General features: G+C 30.2%; 2 protein-coding genes across 12 annotated transcripts in view; both read left to right on the top strand.

Moving 5' to 3' along the window:
- LOC143080931 (lysosome membrane protein 2-like) overlaps positions 1-4,280 on the top strand; it is a 50,563-nt gene extending 46,283 nt beyond the window's left edge. For both annotated transcript variants that reach the window (XM_076257108.1, XM_076257109.1), the window contains exon 14: positions 1,170-4,280. In XM_076257108.1, the coding sequence (XP_076113223.1) occupies positions 1,170-1,244 (75 nt within the window). In that variant the 3' untranslated portion in view covers positions 1,245-4,280. The remainder of the gene's footprint in view (positions 1-1,169) is intronic.
- A 5,989-nt stretch (positions 4,281-10,269) lies between these two features.
- LOC143080929 (FH1/FH2 domain-containing protein 3-like) overlaps positions 10,270-12,760 on the top strand; it is a 77,087-nt gene continuing 74,596 nt past the window's right edge. For 4 of the 10 annotated variants that reach the window (XM_076257101.1, XM_076257095.1, XM_076257094.1 and 1 more), the window contains exon 1: positions 10,271-10,640. In XM_076257101.1, coding sequence (XP_076113216.1) covers positions 10,593-10,640 — 48 coding nt within the window. In that variant the 5' untranslated portion in view covers positions 10,271-10,592. Of the gene's footprint in view, positions 10,641-12,760 lie in introns of all 10 variants that reach the window. The other 6 variants (XM_076257097.1, XM_076257099.1, XM_076257098.1 and 3 more) reach the window with 3 other exon arrangements.

Below are 12,760 nucleotides of genomic sequence, written 5' to 3'. Positions count from 1 at the left end.
ACATTAGCTTTAGAAGGATTAGATGTGTTCTCCCTCACATCTTTTCTACCTACATCAAAACTAACACCAGCTGTTGAAGTATACATTAACTAGTACTTATCTTATTTAATTTATTATAAATTGATAACTTACAGGTGTATATAAAAAATTAAACATAATTCAATATTAAATTGTTCCTATTTCACAGATTATAGAGTTTAAATTACATTCCAACGGTTTTATGGACAGTTTGATGTTTTATTTTTATGAAGATAATCTAATTTATCTATAATTTGACTTCAGCAGAAACAAATTTGGAACAGTCTAATCCAGAGTTTTTGCTCTAAATGTTTAAATCAGATATAAATAGAACAAATATTTCAAAACAAAGTCTCAGTAACACACTGCTTTCTATTATTGATAACTGACAATTTAACTTGGTAAGCATTTATTTTGTCAGTGAAACAATTTTCAGTTAACCTGTTGTAGAGGACTATTGCAGAAACATGTTTCACCTATTGTATACTTAAACTTAAATGCCTTTTGTGATATGTTGAAATGACAATCTTCATAATCTTATCCTTGACCAACCATGATGGCAGTCATTTTTTTAAAAGTGTAATAAAAAATAATGTAAAAAAATCTTACTGATATATTTAAATATTGCAGGAATGTTCTGAGGTCTGTTCCATTTTCAGAATTATAGATGCTGACACCTTACCAAATATACTCTATGGATGCTACTATGGAACATTGAAATACTTTATAATTTGATGAGACTGTCATCAAAGTGAGAGGGTTAGCGCTATAAAAACAGGTTTAATCCACCATTTTCTACATTTGAAAATGCCTGTACCAAGTCAGGAATATGACAGTTCTTGTCCATTTGTTTTGATGTGTTTTGTTATTTGATTTTGCCATGTGATTATGGACTTTCCGATTAGATTTTCCTCTAAGTTCAGTATTTTTGTGATTTTACTTTTTATACATATTTACTAGGTCTATATAGTCTAGCAACCATACAGTGACCTATAGTTGTAAATGTTTGTGTTATTTGGTTTCTTGTGGAGAGTTGTGTCAATGGCAGTCATACCACATCTTCTTATTTTTGTTTGAATAGGATTGAAATATTTGGTGTATATGACGAAATATGTAAAGCAATTGTTTTTAAAAGTTTAATATATTTTCAGATTTTTATGAAGCCAGGTGACAAAAGATTATCATCATTAACAGAAACAGATGACAGAAGACATTTAGTTTCCTGATCTACAGACAGTGGTTCTGTACTGAACTATTAAATGTGATATGGTGAATTATATACTAATAACTAATTAAAAAAACACAAACCGAAGTGCTAGAACCAGCCAAAATTAAGTCTCAATCAAATACTCAGGAATTATAGATAGAAATACAGATGAAGACATGATTGTATGATATTCTTATGCAAATAGGGTCATTATTGTATACAAAACATGATATTATTGTTCTTTTTTTATATCACATTTATGTTTTGCTATCAGAATTCAATATTTATAAAAACATAATATTTTAATTTCAAATTATTTTTTGTTAGATGATGTTGAATCATGAAAAAAATTCACGAAAGTAAATGTTTTTGAAACTGAAATTCTTCTATTTAGTAAAAGGAGGACTTCCTTTTGTTATAATATGAGTAAACAATATTTATGATTTAAAAAGGGTATGTTGCCCTCTTGATGTCTTAATTTTGAATAAAATGATGTGGTTTGATTTTACGTCATAGGTATAAAGTGGGATATGTTACTTCCTGTTGGTTACAGTGCATTTTATACAATTATTTTTTTTCACTATGCAAATGTTGCCAAAATCTTAATGGTATAATACCTAATTATACTGATGTGTTTATTACCTATGACAACCTAATATTTTCAATGCATTTGTTTTTGGCAAAAATTGCTACTGTTTGTGCTTAAATATTAGATTATTAATTGTTAGTAAGGCTGAAAGACACAAATACAAATAATTTATTTTTTATAAATCTTAAGATATATAAAGCAATTACAATGCAATTTTGTATAACTTTGATCTTCCACTTTGTAGACATTATTATGTTTGTTGAATGAGAAGTGTTTCTATAATTTGTTTTTGTAATAATCTTTCTAATATGTTCGCACTTGAAAGAGATAATCAAATTATTTAAGTTCTTTTTTTCAATACATTGGATTTAGATTTAGATTTAGATGAAGACTAAGGCATTTTCATTTTTGTTGTATATTTATTATTTAAACTTTAGTTTTGACCACAACTGCATCATTATTATCTTTGTAAAGCTGTAAGCCAAATATAAAAATAATAAAACACTTGCTTCATTGCTTCATACAAAATGAACTTCAGTCAACGCTTTTACAACCCAATATATTTACAAAAAGAAGCATCCATTTCCTTAAATGTAAAATACAGAGTTGTAACATTTTGAAAATTAACACATTTTTTTAAGGATTTTGGTTTCTAATCATACAATATTAATTTAATTTTAAAACATTTTACACTAAAAATGTATATCATTTGAATAGGTGAAAAAAATAATTTGAATATAAGAAATAAAGGTCTCTGTAAAATATTTAAATTACCAAGATCAATGCAAAAAAAAATGGTAATTGGTAATACTATGTGCTCCTACAAAATACAGAATAAGAACAAACATGGCTAGCACATCATCAGAAAACAAATGTAAATTTTATTCTCCAACATATATATTGTTCAAAGTACATTTAGTTTGATATTGTAATTATATTTCCTTAGAACAAACAGAGTCATTTTCTTAGGGAATGTATTTCAGCAGTAGTTTTAGTAATTTTTGTGTATGAAGCTTCACACTGGGGATTATATTTGATTTGCATTAATAACCTATCTTGTGAAAATATTAGGGGTATTGTCTCTTTTTTTCTCATTTGGGCATGTTATTATTTGTTTTTTTAGTAAAAGAGTGATTTGTTCTTCTTTATTTAATTAAATTTTGAGATACAAAATGTTGTTATTTGCACCATTGGCATGTGAAACACATTTTTGATAATTTCACTGTTTTTTTGTATGTTTTCATGTTTTCCATCTAAATTTAATTTGTAATCTTTATCAACAGAGCTTATCAAATCTTTTATTTATATTTTATTTCATTCTCAAATAACTTTTTTCTTGAAGTCGATATCCTCAATGTCCTCATTTGAATATGGTTTTGTTTACTTCTATGAAAATAAAAAAAATTAATAATATGCCTTATGATACATTTAAAAAAATCTACTTGCGAATTCTACTGACCACTATTAAAAAGACTTCCACAATATTAATTTCATTTTATTCTTACCGAAATTTCAATAAATATGTTACACGTATATCTTGCCCTCCTGGCGCAGCTGTTTATTTTAATACACCAAACGTTGTTAGATTTGTTAGATCTACATGTATAATGAATAATTAATTTGATATGGACTTCAAAAAAGGGATAAATAGCCCCATTAATATGGTTTTAATTGATCATTACACTTGGTTTGAAATCTTTGTCAATTTATTTCATGCATTTCTTTAATTGAACATTGAACTAAATGAAGGGAATATTTAATTCTTCATCTGCCAAAAAACATAATTTTATAAAATATTGGCAACCTGCTGTTTGATGTGTTTATAATAAATTACATGCTATTAATGAGCCATAAATACAACTTAATTTCATTTTCGAAAGAATTGATACGTTTCATGTTCAGTGTGAAAATATCATTATTATCATCAGAAGTATTGTAGATCATTGCATTTATGTCATATCTCTTTGATGATTATTATATAAATTAGAAAGTATTTTAAAAACGGATACATGTATCTTAACTTTTGGTGAAAAAATCCTGTTCAGTTGGTTAACAAGTATGCCAAAATCAAACGCATGTACTTCAAAATGTATGTAGAAAAATAGTTTTTACTTGATTACTTATTCAATGCAAATGTAGGCCACATGGTCAGTATTAAAGCTCTACAAGTTTTATAATAGATTGTATAAGAAAATTAAATAAAAACCTCTAAATTACAGATCTAAAATTTGCTATAAAGATTGAATTAGATTAAAAATTAATATGAAACTATTAGTGCTATTTGACAATCATTGAGTAATGTGGTCACCTGATGCAAATATTAACCAGATCATTATTATGTACATATCGGTATAGATCATGTATGGCTGAATTGAGTGAGGATCACTAACATTGCTTATTTATTTTCTATGATGTTATTTATTTTGTTCTTGTTGATTTGCTAATAAAAAAGATGATGTTACCTTCTGAATTTGTTTGTTTATTCTGTTGAAAAGTAATTAATTGAATTCTGCCTTTCATGCAACAAATGACAGCACCTTATACAGCAAGTGCCTTTCTATCTGACCTGATCATATCAATTGTGGTTACCATAGGTTGTTGTAGGTTGAGGCGTCGTCAAGATCTACATTGACTTTTCTTGTTAATCAAGTTCCTTTTCAAATTAAGTACCAGTAGACAAAGCAGCCAATAATATGGAAGTGGTATGGGACGACATAGTTATGACATGTATATTCTTCAGTGAAGAAATTTTATCAATTCTACATTCCAACTGAACACTCCATTGAGAGTGATATAGTAGATTCATTAATTGGTGCTTGCTTAACGTTCACTGGCTCTAATTATAGACAATCAATCTTACCACTCTAATTTTAAGACCACATCTGAATCTTACCACTCTAAGCTTAAGACCACATCTGAACAGGAGAAAGTGTCTACTGTGTATTGGAAACCAAACCTATACACATACATCCATTTCCATTCTTAATTTTATCAAGCATCATATCTTGACCTATATCTGCGAATTGAAGGCCAGTTAAACACAAAACTGTACAACAGAAAAGATGATTTCAGTTTCCCAAAAATGAAATTTCCATCACTATATGTAGGGACCTTCCAGCATTGCTGTTAATACAATATTCCAGAACTTGCATTTTCTTTCAAGATATCCTTGATAGAGGGTTGCTGCTCACAGAGAAGCTATTAACCAAGATTTCCAAAATCAAAAAAAAAAAAAATCCACATGACTGGATATCTGATGAACAAAAATGCAGACAGTCTAAATTTGAATCTCTTTGGACAATTAACTTTATGTGATGAATTAGTTATATTTTTTTAGTTTGGAAAACCAATTATACATCATAATAAAAACAAATCGTAAAGAAAAATAAACTTATGAGGAAGTGTTCAATTATAATCTTAAGATCACTGACTTGTATGCACTAACCAGACAATACAAAAACAGTTATAATTGATACATTGTGCTTTGCTGAACAGATAAATGATAACAGTGCTAAAAATCAAAAAAAGATCTAGATTTTCGGTAAATTTATCTTAATGTTGCTTTGATAACATTTATGGTATAGTAAATGTAATGTGTAATTTTTTTAGATCTGATATTTTAGAATTAGCATCTTGTTTTAAAAATGAATAGTTTGGATCATAGGTATACTCAGTTTATGGAAATTTTAATTGCCCCTAAACCATCAAAGCCAAGGTTCTCTTCACTTTTGATCAATGTTTTGAAAATACTTGAGACAGTTGCTTATTGGCCATAACACAAAAACATCTTGTAAACCCTGTGTGAGTAATGAATAAGATAATACTGTTTGAAGTTTTGTACAGGAATATGCTACCTGAAGTGTTGTGGTTTGTTTTATTACTTACATTTAGTGCTAAAGGTATCAATATTGTTTCTGAAGATAAAATTATCTAAACTGTCGATCTGTTCATAACTATCAAGGTGGAACTTTATGAAATTAATATTTGGAAATTAATATATGTGTTTTATCCATAAATCATGGTGCTGATAAAGCGTTTTCAAGTTAATCTTCCTACACATATTTCGAGAGACGGGTCAACTTAAGTATAAACATTTATGGGATTTAAAAGAACAGCAACAAACATTAACATGCATTTGAATACGAAGTTTAATTAAAGTTTTTTTTAAAGATTTTAATCATAAAAACTGTTCTTCGAATCTCTTAGTTTGGCTTAGATTAGTTGAATGATGGCAGCTGTTCGTAAAACATTTTGAAATCATTTCATGAACTCTTTTTGGCCTTTTATCAATTTGCTTATTTACAGCAACTAAAACATTTTGTTTTTTGTTTTCTGTATATATACATTCTATTTACACAATATCTCCAAGTATTGGGTCGCATGAACTGCCCATGACCTTGGTCCTCAAACGAGTATTTATATGAGAAAGCACAATTTTCCTGTCAACAAATGAGGTACATTGAGTTTGTCTGCTGGCAATCTTTTATAGTGTTTAATTGCGTTCTTGGACCTATTAGATCCCCGTGAAGTTACTGGACCGATTATTTTCTCGAGGTGTTCTTTAATCGTTTTGTCCATGTACCTATTTGGCCCCCGTGGTGTTATTGGACCTTTTATATGTCTTCGTGGTGTTTCTGGATATATTGGGCCCCGTGGTTTTCCAGGTTTTCTCATCTAAAGTACTGTAGTCAAAGATATTTTGTTATTTCATATACCAGATCTGTAGCAGTTTATAGAATTGATGATAATTTGTTTTTTTAGAACATGATTTCTCTACCTTTATTATTTTTTATTTTAGATTTTGTTGTTGATAGCAGAGTTGGAAAAACCTTTCTTTAATACATATGATGGGTGTTTGGTTCTTTGTAGCTGTCTCATTGACGTATACCAGTATTTCGATTTTCATGGTATTGTGTATACTTCAATGTCTCATTGACGTATACCAGTATTTCCCTTTTCATGGTATTGTGTATATTTCAATGTCTCATTGACGTATACCAGTATTTCCCTTTTTTCCCATAAAAAGGGAAATACTGGTATACGTCAATGAGACATTGAAGTATACACAATACCATGAAAAGGGAAATACTGGTATACGTCAATGAGACACTGAAGTATACACAATATCATGAAAAGGGAAATACTTGTATACGTCAATGAGACACTGAAGTATACACAATACCAAATATTGTGTATACTTCAATGTCTCATTGACGTATACCAGTATTTCCCTTTTCATTGTATTGTGTATACTTCAATGTCTCATTGACGTATACAAGTATTTCCCTTTTCATGGTATTGTGTATACTTCAGTGTCTCATTGACGTATACCAGTATTTCCCTTTTCATGGTATTGTGTATACTTCAATGTCTCATTGACGTATACCAGTATTTCCCTTTTCATGGTATTGTGTATACTTCAGCAATAATTTGCACAAAAGTTTTTGTATGTAAGGCGTTGTTTTCAACACCAATATAAATTTATCTACACAGCAATTCAGATAAATTAAAAGATAGCACAACTGGGTCTTAAAAAGTGCTCAAAACAGTTACATAATCTATGAATACTACAAAATAATTTGTATCACTTTTGCCTTTTTTTACGTACAACATAATTTATTTTTTATGTTATTATTTAGTGTACATCCTCCTTGTTATATCTGAGACTTAATTGTCTGTTATAATGTATAAATCAGAAGTGTCTGGTATAGTCATTGATAGAGCTGCCCCTAATTATCTAAACTTTCTGTCAGAACTGTTTTGAGATGCTGGTTTCTAAGCAATATTTCATGGACAAAATGTTTAGTGTGATTGATAGACCATCATTTTAAAATTTGTATCTGTTCGTTCACCTCCTGTTTTTACATGTTTTGGTCAGTATAAGGATATTACCAGTAGCTAGAAACGATATGAACCACAAGGCTGTGTAATGGTGAGTGGCTTTTTATATAGATCATTTTGTCTTGTTTTATTGCAGGTACACTTAAATATTGAATAAACACACAACACCCTTACTATTGATTGTTATTTGTTGACGTCGTTATTTTGGCATTACCTAAAGTTCTTGTTAAAATCTTGTTTGGTTTGCTACTATTTGACATATGCATATCAGCTTTATCTGTGAGTTAACTGGACAATTTCACTAGAAATGAAAGAGTACAATTTACTCAGCATTCTCAGTCTCTGAGGCGGACTTATGGGATAGGGGATTCTTTTTTGGAACGCTGTTCCTTTGGTTTTTGTTGTCATGTGCTTGTTACTCTAATGCGTTTGTGTCATAAATTGAAACACATTGATACCCTCTCTTTTCAATTTTGTAAATTCAAAAAGTAATGCATGTGTAGCAAACAAAAGTTTAATTATACGCGTTGGTTCAGCAAGGTATACATGACGATGGGATTGAACGTTCAGGAAACATCGACTGCTTCTGGGAAATAATGGTCTGTTTGATAGTGGCAAATTTGTTGCCTTTCATCAGGTAACCTACAGACCCCCAGCGGTTGTTACCGGTGTTCTTTAACGTGCACCAATCGTACCAGCCATGTTTAAAAAAGGGCGTTCCCAACCTAGGACAAAAAAGGGGGGTTCCAACTACATGTTCCCATTCAAATGCATTGATTGTCCAACAAAAGGGATTCTAACCCCCGGAACCCCCTTTCTCTCCCCTGCCACCCTCCTTACACGAAGTATCAGATGTAATGTGCCTATTCCCTATGGACTTTTTTTGTTATGGAGGTATGGACTTCCCCCGCTAATTTCGGTTAAACAAATCATGAACGTTGAAGAATTCCCGCAGACTAGTACTACATACCAACGTCCGAATCACTCTAGCACAGTGTATTGTGTTTCTGGCAACTATAGCAACATTTATTTTGAACATCTTGTCTATAAAAAACATCATGAACTCAGGATTTGTCATGCAAAATTGTAATATAAACATTAGAAGTCAGACACAACCTTGAACAAATTCTTGGCCATTTTTATATCTACAGAGAACTTTGAACTAGATTTTTTTCAAATAGGTCAGGATTCAGGATATGTTGAAATATACTTTTTTATCGGTTTTGATGAACAAGGATTCTAACATACCATACCTATATATTACAAAGTCCGCGAATCCCTTTAGCGCAGTATATTATGTTTTTGGCAAATACAGCAACATTTATTTTGAACATCTAGGTAGGAATTTAGTTTTCTCTTTGCCTATAGAACATTACGAACTTTGGATTTGTCATGCAAAATTGTAATATAAACATAAAAAAGTCAGACACGACCTTGAACAAATTCTTGGCCATTTTAATATCTACAAAGAACTTTGAACTTGAATTATTTCAAATAGGTCAGGATATGTTGAAATATACTTTTTATCGGTTTTGATGTACAAAAACAACATACTTGATAAATAAACATTAAGATAGTATCGAACAAGTATATGATACATTTCAAACTACCAAACGATCTCAAGATAAGAACTGTATATGTCTGAAAATGATCTTTCAAATCCAACTTGTAAAGTGATTGGTTGCACGTCTTTGAACTACTTATAGAATAACTAGTGTTACCATTTCCAAAGATGATCTTTTTTCTTCATTTGTTCTCTGATGGAACTTAGTCTTTTTGGTAGTCATTCCATATCTTTTTAATTTTACATAGACTAAGCTTTACTGAGTGGGCGAGATTATCCTCCAAGTTATACTGAAAGTGAATACTTTCAAAGTTAAATGGAAAAAAAAACGAAAACATTATTTGTGGTTTTGGAACGATTTTAACTACGTTTTTTTGCTCCTTTATAACAATCTGACAAATTTATATTAGATAAAATTGCAATGTTAAGAAATTGCTATTATTTGTCTGCGTGTGTCTTAAGAGTTACTAAACTAATATTGTTGTTCAAGTTTAAAAACGTGTATATTGCTGCAGTTTTCATGAGACTATTGCGTTATCAATGATTATGACAATAGATATGCATCAATTAATAAAACTTCACACTTACAATTCTATATAAATTAGCATCAAACCTATTACAGAACTTATTATCAAAATTCAAAGTTATGCAAATCAAGGATAGAACCCCATTGAGGAGAAAACTTAATTATTGGTCAGTAGTTTTGAATTTGTATAAACAAGGAATTTGTTAATATGATAATCCATCTTAAAATGTGAAAGCATATAATTAGAATGTTCCTTACATTGTGTTGTAGTTACGTCACATGTCTTAGACGAAGATGACCTCATGACCCTTTTGATTTATTATTATTGTTATATCTAAGAATTATACAGTGTGACTCACATTTATATCATCTAAGAGAAAAAAAATAGTCAGAGAACATATGTTCTTTAATTATCTTAATAATTATCCGCACGTGCTGATTGCCGGGAGATGCTAAATTGATGAGGGATTAACTTGCTTCAGTTCCTTTCCCCGAACATCACTAACCAATATCAACAGACAACCCCAAACAGATACTGACAGTTTGAAAACTAACAACTGTGGAATCTTTAGTGCAGTGAAATTCACAAACCACGTGATTTTATATTCCGTTTCTAAAGATATTTACATTTCTTATCAAAATATTCTATTTTCCTGTTAAAGATTTTGTTATCTAGTAGAGTATGAGTGATGAGGCTGGGGTAATCCTAGACAGTCGTCATCACTTTCGGCCGAGCACTCGGCACAGCACGGAAAATGCATTGGAAGACAATACTATAACATTAAGGATGTAGTCGTGTGACTGAAAACTTTTCTATTCTATCAGCGGACCAATTGTTTTATATATTATGTATCGTAGCCGATTAAATTATCCAAGGGATACTTTAAGGAAAACTGTAAGTTTTTATATTTCATTGTTTTAGCTTGTTTGTTATTTGGTGGTCAGTTTCACTTTCCCCGAATCGACAACAGTTGAAAGTGATAGTGGTCATTTTTTTTAATTGTAAACCCCGTGTATTAACGATGAAAAAACTTTGAATTTGATTTTTGTCAAATATTTTCATGGTATTTTAAAAATTTCATGAAACCTAGTTATCCTTTTTAAACCAGAAAGAACCAAACAGCTCCTTACTGTCTTGTAAAAAAATAAGGAATATATATATATAGGTTTATTCATCAAAATAGTTTCTTTGAGACATGAGTAAAGTCAGGTTGACACTTTATCTGTTGGCATAACTTTCCATCTTATTTATAAACAAAACAGACAATGCATACACGTGTAAAGACATTCTTATTCTTTCTTGTAGGTCTTTTTGAAAATAAATAACTATAGTGTATAAAAGGATTCCTGTTTATTTAGGAGCAATTCAAAATTAAAAGATCTCTTGTAATATAATAATAATGGTATTTCTTCGGCATCAGTATGTTGAATGACTTACAAAATGATGATTTGTAATATTCTCTCAAAGAATTACATGTTCTTCATAAGAAAACTACTTAAGTTACGATAAATGGTAAATTATAGAATTATCTGGTCAATTTAAGGGGTTACTATATTGACATTAAGGTGTAACATTGTATGTAATAGCCCCCATCTGGAGATTATCAGTGACCAGATCATCCAATTAACCTGTGTGTATGTGCATGTATGATACATGTAATAACTTTGATATCATCCCTGTAGTGCAGTTGGCATGTGTTATATGTTCCTGAGTAAAAACATATGTAACATATTTCTCTGACATATCTCCTATCTGTTCGAAACTTATCTTTAAAACCATGTATTATTCATGTAAGAGAACGGTAAATTGCAAATTTCCATACCAACATGAGTGAATATTTTTTTTCTATTTTAAAAGTTTGGTATACAGCTATTTTAAACTCAATTGCTAACAGGAAAAATTGTGAAAACATGAAAAAAATGATAAAGTTCCTTATTGAATTTTTAGGGGACCACCATTTAACTTCAAGAGAGGGTTACGGCTTTTTCCTTAAAAAATATTCTGATCCACAATTTGATGACAAAAAAAATTATTGTGGTCCAGCAGATGACAACGAAAAATATTGTGGTCCAGCAGATGACAACGAAACATATTCTGAATACCTTATAATATTAAATGTTTCTAGTCCAGAGAAAAACAATGCCCCCCCCCCCCCCCTTGAAGTTAAATAGTTGCTCCCATATCTGTTTTTAATTGATAAACTTATAAACAAAAACTCAAGTAAATTGTTTGTTCTCTTACTCTACATTTATTATGTATACTTTGGTCATTTCGTACAAGTCTGGTAGACAGAATGTTTCATGTGAGACAAATAAAAAAAACAATAAGTATTGTATGCCAAAATCAAAACTGAAAGTAATACACCATATGCCTAGTTTTACATTTGAAGTACCACACACTATTCGATCCATTCGTGTTTTATTTGTAACATTTAAAGGGGGAAACTTAGTCTGACTGGGTCTGGTATATGAAACAAGTATCTGATAATACTGTATTAATTCTTACTTTATCTAAAAATCAGATTGTTTGGATAGAAATCAAAATTGGCTCTTACTTGAGTTTATTTGTTCCATTGAGTGCCAAATTGTGTGATCACACTGATAATATTATCTTTTACTTATCAAAACAGCAAATACGTTAAAAAGATAAGAAATTCTGTTGTGGGAGGTGGATTAGAAAAATGGCGAAAGGTGGATGAGGATGTTTCTAAGGGGAGACAGATGAATTAAAGAAATTGTCATGTTTCTATGGGGAAGGTGTACTAAAGAAATTGTCATGTTTCTATGGGGAAGGTGTACTAAAGAAATTGTCATGTTTCTATGGGGTAGGTGAACTAAAGAAATTGTCATGTTTCTATATTAAAGAAATTGTCATGTTTCTATGGGGAGAGGTGAACTAAAAAAATTGTCATGTTTCTATGGGGAAGGTGTACTAAAGAAATTGTCATGTTTCTATGGGGTAGGTGAACTAAAGAAATTGTCATGTTTCTATATTAAAGAAATTGTCATGTTTCT

The sequence above is a fragment of the Mytilus galloprovincialis genome, chromosome 6, assembly GCF_965363235.1.
Source record: "Mytilus galloprovincialis chromosome 6, xbMytGall1.hap1.1, whole genome shotgun sequence".
Classification (NCBI taxonomy): domain Eukaryota; kingdom Metazoa; phylum Mollusca; class Bivalvia; order Mytilida; family Mytilidae; genus Mytilus; species Mytilus galloprovincialis.
The sequence above is the reverse complement of the archived record's forward strand: the minus strand, read 5'-3'. Positions and strand labels throughout refer to the sequence as shown.